The 26,431-nt window shown below is 37.6% G+C and overlaps 1 protein-coding gene across 4 annotated transcripts in view; it reads right to left on the bottom strand.

Moving 5' to 3' along the window:
- Window positions 1-7,024: 7,024 nt before the first annotated feature.
- Window positions 7,025-26,431, bottom strand: part of PRR5L (proline rich 5 like) — a 66,990-nt gene continuing 47,583 nt past the window's right edge. For all 4 annotated transcript variants that reach the window (XM_087921381.1, XM_087921382.1, XM_087921383.1 and 1 more), the window contains 3 exons: window positions 22,495-22,635; window positions 21,177-21,303; window positions 7,025-8,454 (listed from right to left, as the gene is read on the bottom strand). In XM_087921381.1, the coding sequence (XP_087777507.1) occupies window positions 8,072-8,454; window positions 21,177-21,303; window positions 22,495-22,635 (651 nt within the window). In that variant the 3' untranslated portion in view covers window positions 7,025-8,071. The remainder of the gene's footprint in view (window positions 8,455-21,176; window positions 21,304-22,494; window positions 22,636-26,431) is intronic.

Here is a 26,431-nt window from a genome sequence, read left to right as displayed (position 1 = left end):
CAGACTTAAAAAGAAAGAAAAATCCCCAAATATGTCCATTAAATGTCAAAAAAAAGTTTTGAATTGTCAGTGTTATGGCTGAAAAATGACCTAAGTAAATCCAAGAATTTATTAAAGTTGCATATATAGATAGCCTAATAAGCTTTTAATGCTACATGTAAATGGACATATTTCTATTAGTATTTCAGATGTCTGTTTCCTAGCTGGAATACACATCTTCCTCACGATTAGCCCTTCTGCCAGTTTAGAAAGAAAATGCCTATGGTGGGACCCTTCTGCCAATGCAGTCTCAATTTCAGTAAGTTGAATTAGCAATAAAGCAATATTACATGCTATTTTCCCTGAATAGTCTCTAGTTCTCTTTGTAAAGTCAAGAGATTTTTATATAGCACTTGATTAAGGACCATTAAGAGCCAGTCTGGTCATATAGTGGTTAAAGCACCAGGCTAGAAAGCAGGAGACCCTTGGCTTTTTTCAGCTGAAGGCTGAGTTCTTCTCCTGCCTTCAACCAAGTGGTTGTCCTGGACTAGTAGTCATTCTCTCCGTTCTAGAAAAGACACAGAGACAAAACCCTCTAAAATCTTACCAAAAAACGGCAGGGACTTGTTCATGTAGTTGCCAGCAGTCAAGACTGATTCAAAGACATATATACGACCTCTCCCCCACCTGTATTCAAAATTAATAGGGCAATCAGCTTCTTTTTAGAAAATGACTGCATTTTAAAAAGCCACAGCACTTCATTTAGAAGGCCGAAGCAGAAACGGTTTCAATGAAAGCAGGCAAAGCTTCTGCATTATATGTCATGCATTTAAGTCCTGAGAGTTGAACTTAATTCTTAAATGTTTAATGGACAAAGGACTTTTTAAAAATTGGAACTTTGTAGTATTGACAGCAGCGAGAATTTGTTATGCGCACAAATGGAAAGCTAAATTAATTCCCACAACGGAAGAATGGTTGGAAAAGGTGATGGAACGGTGATGCGGAGCAATTAACTGCTTTAATCAAAGGGAAAAATACATCTAACTTTGTGTCTGGAGACCACTTCTGGATTTTGTACTTGACATAGAAAAAAAAATGAAACTTCAACTTTGGAATTTACTGATTGAACAAGGGTGGGGGTTGCTATAGAAATGCTGATATAAATGAAGTATGCAAAGTAAAAAAGTTGGCGCTGTAATATGTTCATTCTACTACACTGAAGAATCGGAAGTTAATTTGTTTTTATTTCCTCTTTATCCTACACGTCTCCCTTTCTCCACAATTTTTATTTTCATTGGTATTTTATAAAGTTTAATCAAATTATATTATTAAAGAAATCTTAACTGGGGATTAGGCTACATCAAACATGGCAAGGGTCAACAGACTTTCAGCAGTGATGGGAGTGTGTGATCAAAGAGTCTTTGGAAGAGGGGAAAGTGATCACAATCTTTCTGAATGCTCGAATGCTATACTTACCCCAAAGTTATGTCTTCACATACAGCTATTATTTCCATATTTCTTTCTGATCTTCTACTTTTGGTAAAGGTAAAAGCCATGTCTATGAATTCCCATAGACGCTAAAAGCCATGTTGCATACTAGTTCAAATCTGTCTTTTGGGGTATCTGGTGTAAGATAGTGCCATGTTTGGCCACATGGCCTGGCATTGCCTATTTTTCTAGGCACCAGCTATCTGGAATCACATGGGAAACTTGCTGTTATGGAGAAAATGCCAGATTGCAGTTCCTAGCCACCATGGTCTCAATTCCCTACCTCTATTTTAGAATCCTTCATAATGATTAACTTCACTGATGATTAATTTGCACCATGACAAATTCCTTGTCTGTCCAATCACACTTGGCCAATAAAGAATTCTGTTCTGTTCTGTTCTGTTCTGTTCTGTTCTATTCTATTCTATTCACTACTAAATTTTTAACTAAGGATGGTGCAAGCTGGGGAACATACTGTATGATAAACTGCTATCTACTGGTGGACCCTGCTCCCTTGCTGTCTTACTTACCCACCACTGTTGATTTTTTTTCTGTCTCACCATTTCCCAGAAGGGAGCCAAGGTCTTTAAGCATGCAGCTTTAGCAGTGGAAATGGTAGTTGTCTGTTTGGGTTTCAGGCTATAGTACAAAGGAACCACAAGACAGATTTTAAAGAGAATTAAGGCAATAAGAAAGGGAGAATTGCTTGTCAGACAGGGTTACATTTCCATCTTCGTTATATGCAAAAAAGAGAAAATATATGAATAAGCCTGAAAGCTCTTTCACATGAAAATGTCAAATAAAGATAACAAAGCTTTATTTCTTAACAGGCAATATGTTGGAAAGGTCTTTCTGTATCTCTTGCTTTTTTTTTTTTTTCAATTTAAGGAGATGGATTATATATATATAAACCCAAGCAATCTCATCTGCCATCATCAGGCTTCTGTATAGTGTTCATCTGTGATATATATATATATATATATATATATATATATTTGTTTTCTGAGGTTCTCGTGGTATTTATATGTGGATCTTTGGTTGTTCGGTTTTTCCCGCGTAAGATTCGAAGTATCTAGGCAACGTTTCGATGAAGTCTCATTCATCATCTTCAGGCTTCTGTCTCCGGCTCTGTGCTTTTCAGAGTAATGTGAGATTGCAGCTGCTTCCTCCTTTTAACTGCCAGTGGGGTGGGACTTGATTGGGTGGGGGCTTGGCTGTGTTCTGATTGGGTGGGGGTGTGTTCTCATTGGTAGGGGTTTGGTTGTGTTCTGATTGGTTGGGGGTTAGCCGTGTTCTGATTGGTTGGAGGCGTGTTCTGTTCAGGTGGGGGCTTGGCTGTGCTCGGTTAGTCTTAGTTGCTGGGGGATTTGAGCTGGTGAGTTGTGATCTTGCTGTTTGGCTTCTAGTTCGTGGTCCTGTTGCATCTTCATAGTGGGTGTCGGTTTGCTTCATGTATGGCTCGGAGGGGTTTGAAGTGGGTAGTGATGCAGCTGTAGTGCAGCTTCTGGTCCATGGTCGTGTCTCATCTTCTGAGTGGGTGAGAGTCTGTTTTCTACATGGAAGTGTGGTGGTGGCATCTTGTGTGGCTCTCATGGGTGTGGGTCTGGTGTCATTCTTCATGTTAGGTACTCGTCTGTTCATGAGGCGGGTTTCCAAATGGCTGGAAGGCGGGAGGTGTCATCTCGTTTGTTCATGCTGTGTGGGCGTTTTCTATCTCTATGGCTTCTCTGATTATTCTGCTGTTGAAGTGTTCGGTTTTGGCGATAGTTCTGGTATTTTTAAAATCAATTTCATGTCCTGTGGCTTTGAGGTGTTGGACCAGGGAAGAGGTCGTTTCTTCTTTTTGATTGAGTTCTTATGTTCTTCAATGCGTGCATTTATTCTTCTGTTAGTTTGTCCAATGTATGTGGTAGGGCAGGCAGTGCAGGGGATTTCGTATACTCCTTGGTTTTCTAATTCGATTTTGTCTTTGGGGTTTCTTAGGATGGTGGATATTTTTCTGTTTGTGCAGAATGCTGTTTTGATGTTGTGTTTTTGGAGGATCTTGCTGATTTTGTCTGTAGTGCCTTTTATATATGGGAGGAGGGCTTTGCCGTTTTCTTGTTCTCTGTCTTGGATTTTGGTTGGGGTTTCTTTTTGGATTAGGTGGGTAATCTTCTTTCTTTGGAATCCATTGGCTGTAATACGTTGGTGAGAGTGTGTAGTTCGGTTTTTTGGTGTTGTTCATCGGCTAAGCATTTCTCGCCAAACAACTACAACCTTATGCAGAATCCATCAACTCACACGTAAGAAACTCATTCCAGTTCATCGAGATCATAAAGAAACAAAACTTACAACCTAGCGACCTACTAGTAAGCTTCGATGTCATATCCCTCTTCACCCAAGTGCCAATAAAAGAAGCCTTGACAGCCATCCAAAACAAATACAACCCCCAAGCACATCCTAGATCTAACCAACCACTGCCTATCCAATACATACTTCACCTACAATGGACAAAAATACAAACAAATAGAAGGAGCACCCATGGGATCACCCCTCTCACCTGTCATCGCTAACCTCTACATGGAACACTTTGAAACACAAGCTCTAGAAAAATACGACCACAAACCCAAACTCTGGCTCAGATACGTAGATGACACCTTCATAATCTGGCCACATGGGAAAGAAAAACTGAACAACTTCCTCACACACCTCAACAGCCTACACCCCAAAATACAATTCACCATGGAAACAGAAGCCAACAACCAACTTCCCTTCCTAGATGTCTTGGTATACAAAAGATCCAATGGCTCCCTAGGACACACCATCTACCAGAAGAAAACTCACACTAACCGCTATCTACATGCACTCTCACACCACCACCCAGCACAGATCAATTCCAGTAGCCAAGACACTCATCTCCAGAACAAAATGCTTAGCGATGAACAACACCAAAAAACCGAACTACACACTCTCACCAACGTACTTACAGCCAATGGATTCCAAAGAAAGAAGATTACCCACCTAATCCAAAAAGAAACCCCAACCAAAATCCAAGACAGAGAACAAGAAAGCGGCAAAGCCCTCCTCCCATATATAAAAGGCACTACAGACAAAATCAGCAAGATCCTCCAAAAACACAACATCAAAACAGCATTCTGCACAAACAGAAAAATATCCACCATCCTAAGAAACCCCAAAGACAAAATCGAATTAGAAAACCAAGGAGTATACGAAATCCCCTGCACTGCCTGCCCTACCACATACATTGGACAAACTAACAGAAGAATAAATGCACGCATTGAAGAACATAAGAACTCAATCAAAAAGAAGAAAGCGACCTCTTCCTGGTCCAACACCTCAAAGCCACAGGACATGAAATTGATTTTAAAAATACCAGAACTATCGCCAAAACCGAACACTTCAACAGCAGAATAATCAGAGAAGCCATAGAGATAGAAAAACGCCCACACAGCATGAACAAAGCGAGATGACACCTCCCGCCTTCCAGCCATTTGGAAACCCGCCCTCATGAACAGGCAGTACCTAACATGAAGAATGACACCAGACCCACACCCATGAGAGCCACACAAGATGCCACCACCACACTTCCATGTAGAAAACAGACTCTCACCCACTCAGAAGATGAGACACGACCATGGACCAGAAGCTGCACTACAGCTGCATCACTACCCACTTCAAACCCCTCCGAGCCATACATGAAGCAAACCGACACCCACTATGAAGATGCAACAGGACCACGAACTAGAAGCCAAACAGCAAGATCACAACTCACCAGCTCAAATCCCCAGCAACTAAGACTAACCGGAGCACAGCCAAGCCCCCACCTGAACAGAACACGCCTCCAACCAATCAGAACACGGCTAACCCCCAACCAATCAGAACACAACCAAACCCCTACCAATGAGAACACACCCCACCCAATCAGAACACAGCCAAGCCCCCACCCAATCAAGTCCCACCCCACTGGCAGTTAAAAGGAGGAAGCAGCTGCAATCTCACATTACTCTGAAAAGCACAGAGCCGGAGACAGAAGCCTGAAGATGATGAATGAGACTTCATCGAAACGTTGCCTAGATACTTGAATCTTACGCGGGAGAAAACCGAACAACCAAAGATCCACATATATATATATATATATATATATATATATATATATATATATATATATATATATATATATATATATATATATATATATATCACAGATGAACACTATACAGAAGCCTGATGATGGCAGATGAGATTTCTTGGGTATTTTTCCACGTCATTATAGTTGTGCTTTTAAAGTTGTAGCAACGTTTTGGCAGAATCTCATCTGCCATCATCAGGCTTCTGTATTAACAAACACAATACAGAATACAGACGAACACAAAACAGAAGCCTGATGATGGCAGATGAGATTCTGCCGAAACGTTGCTACAATTTTAAAAGCACAACTATAATGACGTGGGAAAATACCCAAACAAAGCTGAATGCCATACATGTAAATAACCACGAAAACTTAAGAAAACAAATATATATATGTGTGTGTGTGTGTGTGTGTGTGTGTGTGTGTGTGTGTGTGTGTGTGTCTTCCCTGCAGTTTATTTCATGGAAAAGAATACTTCGCCCTGTCTATATTTTTTGATCATCTGTAAAATTTACATTCTGTTACATTTTTGACAAATGATTTCACATTAGGGCTGTGCCGGTGCATCTCCCTTACATTCAGTTCTTCACCCAAGCTATCTATAATTTGAATGTTGAATCCGAACAATGGGATGAAAACTGTTTTTGAACTTGGATCTAGTTCTGCACTGAATTGCAATTGTTGGAAGTTCCTTCTTAGTGTCTAATTTTCTTAAAAATAAGTTTTTGTGACAGACCATACTCTTTATGGCAGCCATGTTATAAGCTTGATTTTGACACCTTCTCAAAATTCAGGGTTGTTTTTTTTTTTTCATTGTCCCAAAATATTGTGTGAAGCTTGGTTTATATCTACTTCCACCAGATATTTAGAATATCTAATTATTGTTTTGAAGCCGAAGAGTTTTTCCTAACACTGTATCTTCTAAACATGTTGAGCTCCAGGTCAATGTACATAGAAAGATATTCTTGTTTTCCTAATTAACTGTACTTTTTGTGACAAGAAAGCTGCATACACAACAGAACCCGGGTAGTATTTGTTAAAATGCTTATTTTGAACTAGCAGAAAAAGCACACATCCCACATTCTCCACATATATTTTATTCTACTGTTTGTTTGGGTTTTTGGCATAATGCAATTATTTTTACCATTTAAACAGCTAAATAAGTTATGATTGGATTGTGCTAAGACACCCAATAGCACTTCTTTATCTGCAGCTATATGTAGAAATTTGCCTTTTCCTTGGATTATGAATGACTTCCATCAAAAGGGAACCACTGCCAAATAAGCATGATACTTATGAAAATTATATTAAGAAACTGGATTTTTTTTTAAAAAAAACCCTATCAATTCTAGATACTTAAGGCCATTGCCCATTAATTTCAAGAGACCGGCAGGAAGAAGGCAACTAGACACAAAACTGAAAACATTCTTTCTCTAGTCTGTTTATTAATGGTTTGGCTACCAAAGGTGTATAGTTTTCAGAAATCAATAGATCAGTTCGAAAAAAACTCATTTAACTTGATCTTGATATTTGTAGCAGTCAATCATAATAGCAGTTGTAGATATTCCCTGTTCCATATGGAATTTTTGCACTATTCCCACCAGCCAAAGGGGTTGTCTGCTATCACCACACTAATGCAAAAGCAACCTTTCTTTAATTGTTGTTATCAATAAAAGCTATTTCCAGACTATTCAGTCTTAAACCCAGAAATTTATAGAAGCTAGTAGCTCAAAAACATTGCATGCTTACCAGCTCAGCACTGGTATTATGTTTTTGGCAAGCAATCAGATACCTTCCTTAAAAATACTTCTAATAGTTTTCTGAAAATAATTTGAGTAATTCCTGAGATGTACTGAAATCAAAACATCAAAACAATATGCTAGCCACAGTAGTTTTGTTTTAGGCTACTGCTTTCATTTTATTTTATTCACCCAGAATAGAATTTGTTACTCTGACCAGCTCTGATGATAGAGTGGAAGAAGTTTTACTGCTCCTATGTTTACAGTTTAGGTATACACCATATTATAATGAAAATGTTCGTTGTCCTACAAAGGGATGTACCACTGTGACAACCTTGAAGATTTTATAACTGGCTTCTTTGTACTTTTCATGACACATCGCAGTTGAGAAGAACTGCCTGTCCCTAACAATGGAGTTCATCTTCCCAATCTGCAAGGCAGAATAAAACTAGGACTACAGTGTTCACCCTCTGGATAAAGACAAAAACTGAATGCAGCTGAGGGTACGAAAACCTAACTGGAAAAAGAAACTCTGAGAAACCATTGCTCTGAGACAACATTGGAAACTTTCAGCTGAAGCAAGTTTGTACCTTTGTAGTCCACAGAAAGGACTCTTACATTATTAGAACCTAATAACACAATCAACTTCAGGATGTGTCCTGTAGATCTAATTCTTGATCTAAGCAGCATGAACAGTAACATTGGCTGTGCAGGAGTGTTCTTTTCCTCTGTTTCAACAGACAGATGTGCAATTCAGTTCTGCAGGCTCCTCCATGTCTGGGGTGGCCAGTTCTTCTGGTCCATCTGCTATGCTGGGCTCACTAGAAAACTGTCTGTGGTTCAAACTGGGTTGCAAGAGGAGACACTGGTCGCCATTGTCTGGTTCTTCTGCTAGCATGCCTGAGTGCATAATGGAAGCCATGGCCAACAGCTGGATATCCGAATGAGCATTGGCGACAGTATGCCGACGGATGCTCCCACATTTCTCAAGGTAAGCCTCACCTTCCTGCTCAGTCAGGGGTGTCAAGGCGGTCTCACTGACTTGTCGGGTTGCCACTGTGTGAGAAGAGATGCTTAGTCCGTTGGATTTGTAACGAGATCTGTAATACCGTCTCTCTGGAAAACAAGGGAAAAGAGACATTTTTTGTTAATTGTTTACCATTGCAAGAATTGGTTTCTCCAGATTTTGTTTCTGTGAAAGGCACATGAAAGATTTCTTCATCTTAATTTTGCCAACAAGTTGCAACATGTGGATAATAAGAATATTTGGAAATAAATACAATACAAATTATACAATGGATTATACCCAATCTCCTGCACCAGTATGATCCTATGTTAAAAGTCTCTGTTATGACAAAGAACGTATGACACTGGAGAACGTTGACATTATTGTAATATAATCCCTCTTCTAAAGTTGTCTTAATTAACTAAGTAATTAAAAAACCCTAATTATCCTTCTGGATTTTGCCCAGAATCTGACACAGAAGTATCTTTTCTTCCCTGATGTAACTTTTCACCATATACAGTTCAGAACGATTGTATTATGGGCAAAGTTAACAGCATAACAATTGGTGGCAAAGCAAAACAAACTTTTCGGTGAGAAATTTATTGCCTATTCTACATAACCTAACAAAACAACTCCACTTGAAACTTTTTATAAAAACAATAATGTGTGTCAGAACAAAGTAAAAGTATTAGAACATATATATCTTCATTTTCAAGTTCCTAGCACCCTAGAGTGGATATTTTTCAGACAAGAACGGTCTATTTAAGGTTTTCTTCTATGACAGAACATTTAACATTCTTATTCTCAAAACCCTGGGCACATACATTTTCTCCAATCACTCATTTTGCATACCTGTACTATGAACCCCCTTTTTTCCCCCAACTTGATACCCTACAGTGCCCACTACAGTCCTATGCTTCTGGTGGATACTATTTTACAGAAAACTTTTATCATCATTAATCTAGTGAGCTTCCCAGTTTGAATTAATTGTCATTTCTAACAAAAGGATTGTTACAAGGTAGGTGGAGAAAACCAATCACATTTTAGATAGGGCTGGATTCCAATTCCCACTATCTCCAGCTAGCATGGGCAGTGCTATGAGATAGTAGTAACTTCAACTCAACTACAGCTAGACAACAAGAGACCCTTTCTTCCTGACCTAAGTTATGAAGATCATGGATGAAAGTAGTAGATACCACTTTCTTGCAGTTCCATTGGACAACAGTATTCCCTATACTGAAGGAATTCACATGGATCTAACTAGCAACTTTTAGTACATTCAATTATAAGAATGATGGGGATGGAATTTCAGGTCACATATTCTTAACTTACAGTACAAGCACAGACAAATTCAATTTTACTTTAGAGGAGGAGAAGTCAAACCCTAAGTGCCCCAAGGAAAAACATGTGCACATTCCAAACTCTTAAAGAATTATGAAGTCAGGAATTTGTTTTGAGTCCCTGAACATGCATTTTTTTCATGTCTGCTCGCCTCAAGCTTTTTTTTGTTTACAGTTAAGTTATGCTTTTAAATAAGGAGTCATTTTATAGTTACTATTGTTATAGGACAATATAACAATAGTAGGACAACTGAAAATCCTTGTATATTATTGAGATTGCTACTGATAGTTTCTCCTCTAGTTTCTACCTGCTCCTGAACTATAAAGCTGTACCATGTCCTTTTTCTTCTACTTCCTTATATCAAACTGTATGCTGCATGAGAAACAGGGATCCTTCTACTTCTGGGAAAGGTATGGCAAACTGAAGACAATTCTGTAAAGTGCAACTAATGACCAGGCCTTAGGAACTTCTCCAGATAAGGAGAAAATGGGAGATCACCCATATATGCTTTAGGACAGCAGTTTTCTGCAGGTTTGAGTGCTGGGAAACAAAGAGGTCAGCTATATTGCTCACAAGTGGAGCCTTTTAAAGGACACTAAGTCTGCACATCCCACAACACTTTTGGAAATTGCCAAAATTGCCAAACCATTGTAAACCATTAGAGACCTTCAAGACAAGTTTTAAAAGTTTTCATCAGGTGAATTTATCTTCAACTCTGAACAAAAGAAAAATCAATTACAGGCTTAAGAACTTAAAAGACCTTGAAATAAATAGCAAAATTTTGACCTAAGATGGTTATAAATGGATGAAAGGTTCAGATGAATATGGAGTATTGATTTTCACTATAAGATTTTGAATTCTCCTTTTGGCTCTCCTGGTTATTGCAAATCAGAACAAAGATAAGTGATGATTTTAGACAGCGAAAAGGACTAAAGGTTCTAAGCAGAAGAAAAAAATGCACACTTGTTTTTTGGTATCAATTAATACTCCGACTTCCAAAACGATCAAACACTGTAACACTGGAAATATTAAATGAATTATTTGAAGAATGGAGCCATAAATTAGTCCTTACAATGTCAATATTTGTTGGTAATGACAGACTAGGTTCAAAAGATATTAATGAAGTAATGACAGATATGGAACAAATTTTATCTGATAAGATAGAGAAGGTACTGAAAGTGGAACTACAAATAACAGATCAACAGAATAATTTGGAAAAGAACACTTTACTGGGTATTAAAACATCTTTGATTGTTGGGTGTTGCCCAGAATTGCTTTTGATTAGATTTGATGAAAAGTGATGGGACAGGAGGACAGGAGAAGAGGGAGGGCAGGGGAACGGAGGGAAGACTGGCCAGAGTTTTAAAAATTAAAAAGACAAATGATAAACCAAGAGAATGACCTGTAAAATGTTTTCTTATTTGATTTACAAAAGAGGCTTGCCAAAGCCTTGAATAAATTTGTATAATAGGTTAAAGAAGAATTGAAGAGAAATTAAATCCTAAGACTGTATTTGATTGAATTAAAAATTAAGACTGTTAGGAGTAAAAGAAAGAAAAAAAGTTGGTTTATTTGATCAAGGTTAAAGTAATTTTTTGTTGGTTTGCAATGCTCTGGCAAACCATTTACCTTTTGCTGACACCAGGACTGAAAGGTTGGTATGTTATGGATTTATTTATAGATGAAGGATGGGATAAGGCAGTGATGGCTAACCTATGACATGCGTGTCACTCGTGACACGCCGAGGCACTTTGACTGACACGCCTGTTGGTGTGGGGAAAACCTGCACATTTAGAGGCTGCCTGTGCTCTGCTCCAATCCCTGCTCCCTGCTTGTTGCGTGGAGGCGTGGTGTCACCACTGCCGCAAGATCTTTGCAGCAGAGAACCAGTTTTAACTGCCATAAACTGAGGTTTGTCAGTTTCATTACCTCAGGAACACTACAGGAGGAAAGGAGATCCATGAGGTTCACAGCCCTGTAAGGTGGCCTTCCAATCCCCACATCCTGCACCTGCAGCCCTGAGACCAGGGAGACGAGTTTCACAGCCCTGTGTGATCACTCCAGCCCAGTCCGTCATAAACCAAATTATTGATATTTCTTGAAGTGACACACGACCCAAGGAAGGCTACACTTTTTCCTGATTTTCGACACACCAAGCTGAAAAGGTTAGCCATCACTGGGATAAGGGATGGAAAGATTACAGAAGCTGAAGTGTTCTTAAATTTGTTTACACTGTAACAATGTTTGGAAGTCATTTCCTTTGTTTTTGCATGTTTTATTATTTCCATTCTCTTCTCTTTCTCTAAGTTTCATTACATTAGTTTTTATTATTGTATTTAAATTCTGAATAAAAGTTATATTAAAAAAAGAAACAGGAATCTTCCTAAAATACAGCTGCTTTAATAAGTCATGGACAAGTACTATATTCATGGTCCCACATGTACTAAAGCACCTCTTCTAAGAACATAGAGACAGTGTATAGGTAGCCCTCAATTTACAACAGTTCATTTAGTGACCATTAAAAGTTACAATGGCATGAAAAAAAGTGACTTATAACTATTTTTCATGGACTCATTGCAGCCAGCCCATGGTCATGTGATCAAAATTCAGATGCAAATTAACTGGTTCATGTTTATGATAGTTGTGTCCTGGGGTCATGTCATCAACTTTTGTGAACTTCTGATAAGCAAAGTCAATGGGGAAGCCAGATTCACTTTACAATCATGTTACCAACGTAACAACTCAGTGGTTCATGTTTTAGCAATTGTGGCAAGAAAGATCGTAAAATGGGGCAAAACTCTTATAACAACTGTCTCACTTAGCAATATCAATTTTTGACTCAATTATGGTCATAAGTCGAAGAGTACCTATACTATAGTGGTGAAGATGCTAGACTAGCATTGGGGAGATTCAACTTCCAGTCCACACTCAACATTTAAAGTTCACTAGATGAATTTGGATCAGTCATTCATTATCAACCTAACCTGCCTCACAGAGTTGTAGAGGAAAGGAGACTAGAGAGATGTTTTGTGTGCTGGTATCCTCACAATACTTCATACTATTCTGAAAACATTTCCAATACACCTATACTCCTCAGAGAAAAGTATGACATCAGTAAAAGTCAACTTGCTTTTTTTTTTTCTCCAGCAGACATCTCCCTTTATAGTTCTGCTCAATCGAAACACTACATCCAAAATAGCTGCTGCAACGTTTATTATTGCAGCACAGGAAGAATTCAGAAATGGCTCACCACATTTTATAGCACAGTACACTTTCATAAGACTAAGCATTAAAAAATCATCTATGGGGAAAGAAATCATAGCTAGCTTGCTGCGTCACCAAGACAGAAGTATTAAATAAGCAGAACACCCCAAATTTCTGATAGAGTGATATCTCATTTTAAAGCTTCTATCGAATTAGCTAGCTATTGGTTAAGGCACTAGGCTAACATCATGAATTCTAGTCCCACCTTAGACATGAAAGACAGCTGGGTGGCTTTTTTGGGCCAGTCAGTCTCTCTTAGCCCAATTCACTTTACAGGATTATTGTTGTGAGAAATATAGGAAGAGGAAGGAATATTAGGTATGTTTGCCACCTTGTGTTAATAGTAACAGTGGGATTAAAAATAATAAAGGTGGGATTAAAAAAAAACTATCTAATCTAATCTAGCTCTTCCTTTGTCTTCATAGATGTAGTTGTAATGGATTTACTTCTAACCAATTCATATCTGAACTGAACTCCACTTAAGCTAATAGCTGATTCTTCCATTTGCAATGGTTATTAAAGAACTTGAATTAATCAATTTTGTCTCAATATTATCCAAACCTATAACTGGGAGCAAATATTAGCAGTTAAAATTTTCGCCATTTAAAGCTCTCTTCTTTTTTTTCCAACTCATAATACAAGTCAGGAATGAAACACTGAAACAAATCTCTTAGAGAAAAGATAGCTGCTGAGGTGTAGCCACCCTTTATCAAGAATTATATAGTCAGAAAGTCCATTCCAATTTGGCCACAAATCAGAGGCTGCTGTGAAGCAGTACTTTGTAAATTCCATGCACACTTTCATTCATGCTGGAAACTCAATCCTGTATATTCTTTGTTTCAATCTGCAAGGATCAACACACAGAGAACACTGGTCTTAAATGATAGTAGTAGTCCCACAGCAAGTTCTTTTAAGTCTTTTATAGGCCAATGAATTTCTGCTTGGGTAATATTTATAGCTATTTATTTCTTCAGTAACAGTCTCTGCTACATTTTATAACTGAGGATCCCAGTCTAAATTGTGAAGCGAAACTCTAACTAAAACTTATTTTCAAAGCTGTAAACAAATCTTAAAGTCTCTCTATTGTGTCTTAATACAAAACAGTTGTAACAAGCACCATCCATCTCCTTGGGATATTTAAACGCTGCCTCCAATGAGGCTGATAGATTACTTTCCTGCCAGAGGATATGGTGCTCTCCCATCCTCCCTCCCTCCGTGTGTGTGTGTGTGTGTGTGTGTGTGTGTGTGAGAGAGAGAGAGAGAGAGAGAGAGAGAATTTTCTTATAATTGCCACTGTCATGCACATCATCCTTCTTCCAGAGATTTCAACTGAAAATCCACATGTTTATGCTAAGAATCATTGCATCAGTAATGCTACATTTTTATATTCTTTCACTGAAACTATCATAGTCTTTCAGCCCTTATTACTGAAATAATAGGCAAAAGGTGATGGAAAATGAGCAGTTTTAATGGGATTATGAAAGTCTGAGCAATGCGCTCTTCAGGGCCTGCACTGCCACAGAAGAAGCAAAAAAATATTGATGAGCCAATCATATTCAGCAGTGCTTCCTGAGGTCATTCTGTCTGAAGAGCACCTACTTACATCAGTGGCTGTTCACTAGAGGGCACGTGATGTAGAAAACCAAAATCACAAGACTGCATCTTGATAGTTAATCTCCAAGTTATCAATGATCCCAGTGGTAAAAAAGAGAAGTGCACAACCTGAGACCCAGTGCTACATAGAGTGTTCATGCATAATGTTTGTTCAATCTCAACTCTGTCCTTTGGTCTCTTTTATTCTATAAATAGCAGCATAGATCCTTAATACAATATAAGTTCTTGTTCTAAATTGGGAATAAATTTCCTACTTTAAGCTTAGGCCTTGAATATGCTATGCTATTCACTAGAAACAGCACCTTCAGTAGCAAATGGAGAAAGAGCTACAAGACAACACTGGTATGAATCCAGATCAGGACTCCTTTCCCTCAGAAAACCACTAATGATGCTTTAGGTTAGGCCTGTCAACTGGAGGCCTGCAGGCCAGATGCATCACATGCCCACCCCAGCTCCGCAAAGGCAAAAATCCCACAATATGTTGCGATACATCACATGACATGATCAAGTTTGACACTGATGCTTTAGATACATACTAGAGAATTGCAATCTCCAGTTGACTGGTAAGTTGGAGAGAAAGTGAACCAGAATTTCCAAGAGTACAGCTGTTTGGCTGCCTGGTTGAAAAGATTGATTTACTGATATCTTGTGGCCCTGGGGTGGACAGATCTGAGGTTTATTACAAAAGAATGCAGAAAGTATAAAAGAAACACAAAATGGTGCAAACAGGAAGAGAGAAAAGAGAAAATTAACAATCTAATTTAGAAATGTAGACACTCATGTTTTGCAAGTTTTCTGCTCAGACTTTTAAATAGCTGCAAATATTTATCTCAAATCAAATGAATCATAAGATCTAATAAATAGATTCCATGGCCAGCTTGTGATTTCACTATTAACAGCAAGATTTAGCAATCATTTCCCGCTTATCATCTCATTGTCTCCAAAAAGTTATTCCAATCTGGAGCAATAACTATAAAAGGCAGTTGGAAAAAAAATGTATTCAGAGTGCAATGGTGGCCAGGCAGGAATAGTCAGGAGAAAACAAACACTGCAGGCTTTGTTCTACAGTCCTGTTTACTGCAGCTAGCCACATGAATATTTTTTGCAACAAACACTGCAAACTGCCATCCATAAACCACTATAGCAACTGAAAGAAAAAAATGAATTGAGTTCATATCAGCTGATAAGCTATTACCAACAAATGCCTATTATTGTTTTTTAATCTCTCCAACAGAAATACTATGGTCAGATTCCAATCTAAAAGAACCGATAAATATAAATGTGTTGCACAATTACTATTATACAAACCGAAGAAGGACCAGGCGTTCCTTTGATCTCATGCTCAGCTACTGCTATTGCCCATATAATTAAACTCACCTCACTACTCTCTTGTACTGCTGCAGTGGAGAACCATCCCATTTTTAAATTCTGCACGGGGAAACTACAATCTACTTAATTGGTTATTTAGAGATTGGCATCTTTGAAAGTGTTACAGTGTTTGAAAAAAGAAAATACCCAGAGCTTAGGTAGGCACTGTTTTCTGATTTGGTCTGCCCCAAAATGCCTCCTTAATAGAAAGTAAATTATTCCTTCCTTGATTTTTTTTAATCATCTAAGTGGACTCTACAGCACTTTTGCAAAGAAGTATACCATGAGTTTGTATTTCATTTTGCATCATTCTAGTTTGCAGATAAATCTTTTTTTAATTGAAAAAATATCTAGTGGTCATCAAGGAAGATGTGTGTAGATACACTGTAGCCATTGCATATATTGCCTTTCCAGGCTTTGAAGCAATGAAAATTACCTCCATACTGTATTTCAAGAAGTGCATTAGTTTTAAGTGACCAAGCCATTATTGCAAAAAAAGATAGAATTGTAGATAGGGAAGCAAATTACCTAAATGTAGACAAGTCAAACAAAGGTGATAAGAAAATACATATGAATGTACAGTTTTGGCTTCTACCTTCAGCTGCTAGATTATTACCTTCATTGACCCCTTCTCCCTAAAGAAAGGGATCCTGCCACAAACCTTCATAGTCATGGAAAGAGAATCATAAGTAACCTTTCAGTCCTATTTGCATGGGTTGGCACTGAGATATATTCGTAACTATCTCCTTAAGCTAGATCCATTCTGCCTGGTAAGAATGTTTTGGAGGAAAGCCAGAAGGAAGTACATCTCTATAATACCTCCCATCTGGAACAAACTTTCCCTAGACATGAGATTAACATGAGATTTACTTTACAGTAATGAGAAGAGAGAATGCCAATAATTATACTGCTCTGATTAGTTTGCTGGTTTAAATTTTTGTACTACATTTGCTATTACACAAGGGATATATTATGTCTATGTAAACAGTTATGCTATTGTTACCACTTCATTTCAGAAATCAAATAAATAAATGTAGTATGAAACTACAACAGCAATAACTTTAAAACACTTCTGGAAAGCAGGAGTCACAAATAGCTCTGAACTCAACCCACAGACCAGAGGGAATATATATATGGCTTGGTGGCTAAGACGCTGAGCTTGTCGATCAGAAAGGTTGGTAGTTCAAATCCCTAGCGCATGTAACAGAGTGAGCTCCCATTACTTGTCCCAGCTTCTGCCAATCTAGCAGTTCAAAAGCATGTAAAAATGCAAGTAGAAAAATAGGGACCACTTTGGTGGGAAGATAACAGCATTCTGTAAGCCTTTGGCATTTAGTCATATATATATAAAATAGCTGAGTGGCTGGAATGGAAATTAATGGAACCAGAAAATTGGTAAGTCAATGAAACACAGAAGAGATGTTACAAGAAAGGAAAAAGGGTTTTCTGCCAAAAATGTAGGAAATTTCTCCTAAGATGCCTAAGAGAAATGGGTATGTTTTCCACAGTTCAGATATTTATTATTTATTTATTCAATTTGTATGGTTGCCTATCTCACCTGTGATCTCACAAGAGTTGGTATACAAGCCAAACTGAATGCTATGCCACAGATTCCTTCCATGTAACCTTTTAGTTGTTGCTGAGTAGTCATTCATTTGCACCTGCTGTTTTGTGACATGATGAACATCCTTTCTTCAGGACTATTACTCAGTAACTATGTTTCTCTAAGGCAGGGCTGTCAAACTCCCGGCCTACAGGCTGGATGCCTCATGCACTGACCATGACCTTGCCTGGTTTTAGCGAAGGAGGACAAAAATTCCCAATGTGTCACATGATGCTGCCATGACGATGCGAGTCTGACACCCCTGCTCCAAGCACATTCTTATGTTATCATCTAGTCACCATGTCTTCTGCTAATTTCTTTTCAAACTCAAGAGTCTTCTCCAGTGACTCTTGCTTTTGCGTTAAGTAATATTTAAGCTTTAGTTCCATTAAGGTTTCCACTGAGCAGTCTGATATCATTAGCATACTGAAATCTGTTATTGCTTCTCCCAGGAATTTTGATTTTATTTCCTTCTACTCCAGCATTTTTCACGACATGTTCTGCATATAAATTAAATGTTCACTGTCACATTATTTATAGGATGTACTCCTTTCCCTATTTTGAACCATTTAGTTGCCCCTTTTCTATTTTAACTGTTGCTCCCTAGTCATCAATTGTTGGAAATAATGAACACACCTTAGTTATCAGGCACAAGTTTCCTTATGTTGAGACTCAAGTAAACATGACCCACAGAATGTTTATGGTCTGGCCTTGTGAGAACAGTTTATATGGCACCATCCATCATTATAAGTCTCCAAAATGCACTGAACTATTGAAAAATGAAAAGGACTGGATATTTTTCTTCAATATCCAATAGGTGGAGATATTGTTCAACTGTCAACAATTATGCTAAACAAAGACTGTGGACATTAACTTTGAGGGCCTAAAGATGTCTCAACCATTAATCTATTCCAGCAGCATTTAGGATTAGAAAAACATGTCTCGATATAATATTCAGCATTTCTGCTCACCCATTCTGGTTCAATGGTTAAAGTTTATATGGAGAGAAGATAATGAACTTCATATAACATATTTCTTTTAGGAAACACTGTCTGGAAGCCGTGAAGCATAATGTGCTCCATTCAAGTGTCTAATTAGGCCCTAAAATCCACTGAAATGATAACATTTTCTAGTTCCAATTTCACTTTTAACTCTGAAGCCGTCTATACATTTCACTGCTGTTCCATACATCACAGCATTATTCAAGGGATTAATCTTCACATCTTCTGTTTCCCATTCACATGTTTAATTGCTACTTAGAGAGCAAGAAAAATTCAAGAGATTCTGCTAATCTAACCTTTTGGTCACTTGCTAAAAATATACATCCATCAAATACTTGGGATTTAAAAAACAACAACAACTAGTAACCATTTCTTATATAGGATGATTAATTTTTTCAAGGTCAATAAATGTCCCAACATCCAAATCTTCAAAATCCCAGCTTCCCTTTAGAACACCAAAATCATTTTAGTCATTCTCATTCATCCCAGTAAATAAAAGGAATCAACTACTAACTGAGTTCAGGGAAGCATTTTTAGTTGTTGCCAAATTCAGATCAATCCAAAAACAGGAACGTTCTGTTTTTCCCTCATCCTTCATCTTGAAACATAACAAGATGACAGACCTTACCAAAACTGTAAAATATCAGGCTCAGTAGTGTATGACAAGGTAATTATCAAAACAAGTCAGGAATGATGGTTTATGTAATTCTTATACTCCCCACTTTCATTGGAAGTCAATGAAAAATTGAAAATTAGCAATAAAAATCCCAAGTCTCTATGATCCTAATTCATTTACAGGAATACCACTGAGTTTCATGACGGTTGTACTGGGATGAGAGTGTGCTCAGGCACTAGCTCATCTTATGATAAAGGGGTGATTTATGACTTGCCATTTTCACCACAGCAGCTGTTTTGAGAACAAGCAGCCTTCCATATCAGCCACTGTGTAAATTTCAAATGAGACTCAAAAAATTGTCTACTTCTGCTCTATCGCTAAAGACGTAATTTCAGTATTTCTATACAACTGTCAACTACAGCTGGCAAAGCATCAAGGATGTTCTGAATGTACACATAGAAAGCATAGTAATGGGGCCCACGTGTTCTCTTAATGGGGGACCAAATGTAAGTATTCTGAGTGTATAATTCTTTGAAGGTCATGAAGTATATAAAATGTGTTTTATGGCAATAAACCCTGGTTTTATTGGTAGAGAAGAAGATAGCAGAGTGCTTTCAGAGTCACATGGCCACCGCAAATAAACAATTTCACTACTTCACTCAAGTTCCTGTACACTTTGTATTATTTTTCTTTTGAAGGAGAAGGGTCATGATTTTATTAGCTGTAAACAGTGCAATGATTATATTTGTACTGTGACAGGAACATCTCGTTTATTGAAATCATGAATTTACAGCTGCTCAGTTTTACAAACTAATCTGATGTGGTGTTAATGCCAAGACCTATTAGGAAGCCCAGAACTCTGCTGGGCTAAAGACACCAAGGATATATGCATAAAAGATCAACACTCCAAGACTGGGAGCTAAGAATCCACAAGTAGAGACCTATGCTCCTGCATAAGATAGGAAACTTTGGTTTCAAATCAGACTTAAGAGATAGACAAAGAAACAGAATGATCAGGGAGAAATTGTTAAACTTGGATGATTTGGAAGCAACTTACATTCTCTCCACTGAACAAACTCCATATCAAGTCATATTCAAATAAATCTGCAGGCTATGCTTCCCTAATTGGGAAAATCTGTTGGGAGAAAACCACGTGCTTTGGGAGTAGATCTGGGATTTTAGCTATTTTCATTGAAATGGTGTCAGACAGCAAGACAGGAATGATCTGTGCCCAAAATCGTACTGAAGCACTGCATTAATCTGACTTTACTGAATTTACAGTCATTTCCTTGCCCACAATGTAGCACTATGCACTGGGAAGAACGGTCCACAGCAATCATGATTTAATCTATCCACAAGAAAAAAAAAATTCTAACAATCAGATAAGCTATTCTGGGGAGAAGAAAAGGCATCTGTGGGAACAAAGGGTAGGCATACAAAATAGGAAAGACACTTAATAATTAGGTAAGCTCATTAAAAAGCCAAAGGAAAACAACACAGCTAAAAATGGTATTTATTTTTGTAAATCAGATTTTAACTAGCTGTTAAACATTTGCAAATGAATGTCTTATTAGACATAGAAAAAGAAAATGAAGGGCGTTTTTCTGCATGTACGCAAATTAAATGCAAGTTTGTATTGATTAGTAGCTGCACAGGGATAATTTAACATTTCACTCTTAGTTTCTGTGTCTCATCCACACTGGGTATTGATTACACATCATTGACTATGGATGGTTTATAGCCAATTTGTAAATGGCAGGTATCACACACACACACACACACACACACACACACACACACACACACACTTTTTCTTTACCCTATGGTATTGCCTCTGGCTAAACATGTTTTGCAGGGTTTTATAACATAATCAAATGAAGCAATACTCAGATGTGAGCAAAAATTTTGGATGCTATGTTTTTGTGAACTCTTTTTGTGCAGACAAAAAGGATTCTCTCCTGATTCCATAGATTCTCTAGTTACCTTGGACCCAAATATCAGGACTTGCAACATTTTACATCTTACCCAGGGCACAGGTACTGCCAGGGAAGCAATGTTCTTCACACAAACCAAGGTATGGGGAAACTACCAGTTTTACAAGTTCTTCTAGTTGCATAAAAGCCTTAGTGGGACCTGTAGGTTCATGGACTCCCTGAAACATAAACAAAATATACCTACTGTCAAATACCTGGGATATGCAAATCAACACATTTTATTTGCCCATTTTTATTTTTCTAATTGACTGAAGAAAAGAAACTTAATTATGTATTAGATTATGAAGTAGGGGTTATAAGTTATATTATTTTCTATAGCAGTGTTTCTTAACATCAACCAATATGTCGGCTGGGGAATTCTGGAAGCTGAAGTCTGCCTATCTTCAAGTGAGAAGGTTGAAGGTTGAGAAACGCTGTCCTGCAACAACCTGCTGAATGTTCTGAGCAGATAGCTCAAGCTGGCCATTCCAACAAGTCAACGAATATAAGCAAATTAACTTTCTCCCCAGGACTTGTGACCCAATTGGCAAGTGATGGATGTTTTAATTCTCTGAATCCAAATTATCCCAGCAACTTAAGACAGCATTCCTGATGTTTCCACCTTTTTCTTTCTCCCATCGTCAAGAGTTATAACTAGGGAACATTGGCAAGGTGGGAGGCTGGTTAGAACTATCGAAGTTGTAAATGTGAGGAAATGAAAAGAAGGCAAAAATCCATGGCCAGAGCTCAGACATGATAATTTAAAACAAACAAACAAAAGTATTATCCTTGAAACAGTCATTGAAAACCCTATATTTCAACATATTAATTTCATTATTCAGAAAACTAGAAAATATTTTAGATAGCTCAAACTTAATCAATGAAAGACTGATGTCAGAAATCCATTCCTCTTAATTGAAAATACCTTGCCCAACACACATGATTAAGGCTGTATCATGTTGACTTTCTCCATAAGAGTCATGCTTACAGCATGGAAATAGAGGCATTTAAGGAGGTAGGCATATCATCAATGTCTTTCTATGAGACAGACCCCAATATATAGGGAGCCAATATTTGTGGGTCCAGGCCAAAGGCAATTCTCTGCTTCATAAACTGTTTGGAAAGCAATAATTTCATTCTTACAGTATATCTAATGCTCATTAACAGTGGTGTGCAATACATTTGGATGTCAGTACAATATATTTCAAAGTTGCTAATATTAAAACAGGCTAAAAATATTAATGCTAATGTTAAAACATGCTGCTCCAACATCACTACGCTTCTAGTTGGAACAAAATATTTAGCCTTGAAATGTTTTCCCAGCCCCACAAACATCATAAATGATAGGTGAAAATAAGACCATTCCCCACCTGTAAAATCAGCAGCATCTGGATAATGGAGGGTGGAAGGTTACTTTGGACCAGAGGAAGAATCTCATCTAACTTTACTCTTAATAAGACCAAGTCTCGGAAGCCAAGCAAGGAAATCTGACGAATGGTCAATTCTTGACCCTACATTAGAGAAAAAAAAATGGCATCCATTAGCATTGTAATATGGTTCAATCCTATTTGCAGACCCTACCCTGTTTCTTCAACCTAACCTGAAATTAAGTCCCAACTTGATTTTTACATGTGCACCCAATATTAAGCCCTACTCCCAAAATAAGCCCTAATTAAGATCCCACCCACTCCAGAGTGCACGGGTAAAAATTAAGCTAGGGTGGGGATGGTGGGGTGGAGCTGCCCTACTACTCACCTTTGGAAAGTTGTAGCCAGGCCTTGCACACCCCGACACATGCCTTGCTGGCCCATTCTGCAGCTGGCAAGGCTGGCAATCCGGAGCTCTGTTATTGGCTACAGAGGCCTTCAGAAAAGCCTTGCCGGCCGCAGAAAAAGAAAGTTCCAGAAGGCCTCTGACAGAGAAGAGGAAGCTGGGGGCGACGCATGCAAGTGAAGTTAGTCAGTGAATGACATCCCCTGAAAATAAGACCTGGTGCCTTTTTTGGTGGAAAAAATATAAGACAGGGCCTTATTTTCAGGGAAACATGTTACATTTTTGGGCAGTAATGCCACACAATAACATAAAAGAATTGGAGAACAAGCTGGTACATGAAAATAACCTGACAGAAAAATTATTGTAAATTAAAAGAAACACAATGTTTATGCTGCCCCTGGATAATCAGTTTCTGGATAGAAAGGCAGTTGTAGAAACTGTTGTTAGGAAGGGGGGAAGTGGGATCACTGTGTAGCTAGATAGGAAATGCATAATTGAAGCAGCACTCTTTTCAAGGGGTTCCACAAAAACTTCACTATGTATCTTGGACTTTTTAAAGCATGAGACTTAATTTAGTAACTTGTCTTTGCTGGTCTAATTTCAGATATTTAATAGCACTCCAAGAGATAAAATATATAGCATTTGAATAAAGTTTTTATTTAAAAAGGTATGTGTTATTTAAAATAAAGATGTGTTTTTGATTTCTGCTACCATCTTTAAAAGGCTAATGCCAAGCCTATGAAGCTACCATATCCTTCAACCTTTGTTTAAGTACTGTGTTTACTACTCTTATTTTAATAGCTAAAATCAACCATGCCGTATTCTCTCCATGGGAATTGTTTAGATATCCCCAACTAATGAACCAGAACTCTAGCTGGAGGGAATAAATGTACGTTAATCATCAATTCATAATAGGGTTAATGATACAACTAACAAGTTCATCAAAACGCAAAACAAGAACACAAGCCAAAGGCTCTGAAGCCAGAAATTTCCTGCTTTTAAAAAGGACTGTTCTCCTTAAGATTCAAAGGGTGTGGTTATGGGCAAATAAATGGAGCAGGAAAAAAAAAAGAAAAAGAAAGGAATGAAATTTCTGCAGAAACAGATATGGTTATTCTCAGTTTGACCTAATCTCTGTTGTATTACAACTAATCTACTGTGCAAATTTTAAAAAATATGAAGAAGGAACATCTCAGCAAATAAGTATCCACAATCCAGCAACATTAAGAATACAGTTATGTCTTCATCTATAGGGGAACATTGAAAAGATGGGAGGCTATTTACAGTTAGAACTGTCCATACCTACCAATTCATGTCAAAATGATAACAAATTTTGTTTGCCTGGCTCTTCACTTTTAATGATATGAAACCTTTCCTAATATTTTTATTTTGGGGGAATGTTCTGTTACAATTAATTGGCTTTGCTCTCGCGTTTGGCCCAAGTAATTTATATAGAATTTTTCATTTAACTTATATATATTGGATCATTTTTATAATTTAAATTCAATTCCACTGCCAACCTATAGTTGTGCAGCAACAATCTACTGGAGATTAAGAACAAAGCATCATCAATCTACTGTAGATGAAGAACAAAGCATCATTTTTTTCTGTCACTGACCCTTTATATTATATTCAATTTTTTCAAGCACCTTTTCTGTCAGTAGTTCTGATAACTACTCTGGGAAATATTATAGTATGGTACACATGTGTTATTCATAATCATTGAATTTCATATCATTATAACATTCACTGCAGCATCTTTTTGGTTGCTGTACTCAAGAATTTTAGAACAGCACATTTCTTTTGTGCTATTTATTCTACTGTTCGTTTATAAAGGAAAAGTGTGAAAGAGAGCACACTGCATGAAAACAGCTCTTATAATATGAAGCTTTCATCCATTTATCTGTACTTCAAGAAACAACTTTCAATTTTCCATAATATTTTGGCTAGACAATCAGCTAAGCTCAAACAAATGGAGTCACAGTTGGTTGAAAAGCCAAAAAGACCTCAATTATTTTTCTGTCAAATTGGATGAAGGTTTCAAATGGCATGCTACTGAGCTCTGTCTTAGGAACAAGTATGCTTCAATATGCTTATATGTATTTACTTAAAACGGAAAGCACTTGTCTGAACAGTAGTGTAGATAAAAAAGAATCCAGGACAGCATTTCAATCAACAAAGCAACAGCAATATTATGAGATGGAAAAAAAGAATGTAATTTCAGATCACATCCATCAAGGTACAACAACTTCGAGTGAATCATTTCCTATATACATAGTAAAATCTATTGTGTTAACAGATGGCAAAAATTAAGATAATTCAAAGAATTGAACCATGTTGTAACGTGGTAGAGCTGACCAGCATTTCAAATCCAAAGTCATAAAGATGCTTATGAACAGACCGTCTTTAATTCAAACATCCTGCCCTAGGACAGATGCTAAAGAAGATTGGACTTTATGATTTAATCTGCCTACAAATGTAATAGATAGAAAAAATGATTGATTTAGGGCCCCAATCTTCCTGGGCCTATTGATATATTTGGAACGTTGAGACCATCTACCAAAAGCTAAACTGATTTTCATCTCATTTGTCCTAATAACTTCTTCTGACTTTCTAATATACTGTCTTCCTCTTATACTTGGAGGTCATGCTTTACAGTGCAGCTTTCCATTTAAAAAAATAAAAATGTCAAGCAAAAGGTAAAATCAGATAGGACAGGAACCCTGGTAGGTCAAAAAGGAATGGCAAGATACACTGACACTCATGGGCATGGGCATATTGTTGGGAAGCCCAGGAGTTAAAGATTTTTCAAATGTGCACGGTTCACCTGCCTGTAAAGCCACACATACCTTTTATCATCTGCTGCAAGTATAAAAAGGAGGAATAGGGGAAGGGAATAACAGGAAAAAGAAAAACAAAAAAGAGAGAGAGCATAGGAAATCAGATTCTTATAGCAAGAAGAAAATATTTACATTCTCTCTAGTAATATGAAAAACAAGTGTTTCAAACAAGCCTTGCATAAGGTAGTAACGTTTACCTGTTGATATTTTTGGTCTAGAGGGAAAAATAGCATCAGTTAGTGGTGGATTGTTAAAGGGAGCTCTGGAAAAGCACAGAGATAATATGTAACTTTCTTAAGAATTTCATTCTACAAGAAATCTGTCCCATCGGTTACTTCTTTTGCTGCATAGATAATATTTTCTTGGTCTTCTAATTAATTCCCTGTTACTGAGCTCATTCAGCTCCTTGGGAAGAAAAATATCACCTTTTTATCTCAAGAGTGCCAAGCATAATTACTGGGATAATGAATACAGAGTATTTCACTTGTCTCAAATGCAAAAACTGTTTATGTAAAAAGTGGTGTAACAGTAAGGATTGTTAACTATGGCATACAAACACTTGGGCATATTGGACAGTGGGTTGAGCCAATTTAGTTAGAGGCCAATATAAATACATTTCATGATTTCTCTGCTTCTAGGGGAACAGACAGTTCTAAAATCAGAAAATGGGAGGCAGGATTTTCCCTTGCAATAT

Source organism: Pseudonaja textilis, chromosome 1, assembly GCF_049901715.1.
Source record: "Pseudonaja textilis isolate UNSWEBS1 chromosome 1, rPseTex1.2, whole genome shotgun sequence".
NCBI lineage: Eukaryota > Metazoa > Chordata > Lepidosauria > Squamata > Elapidae > Pseudonaja > Pseudonaja textilis.
Note: the sequence above shows the minus strand (reverse complement) of the source record. Positions and strands in the feature narration are given on the sequence as shown.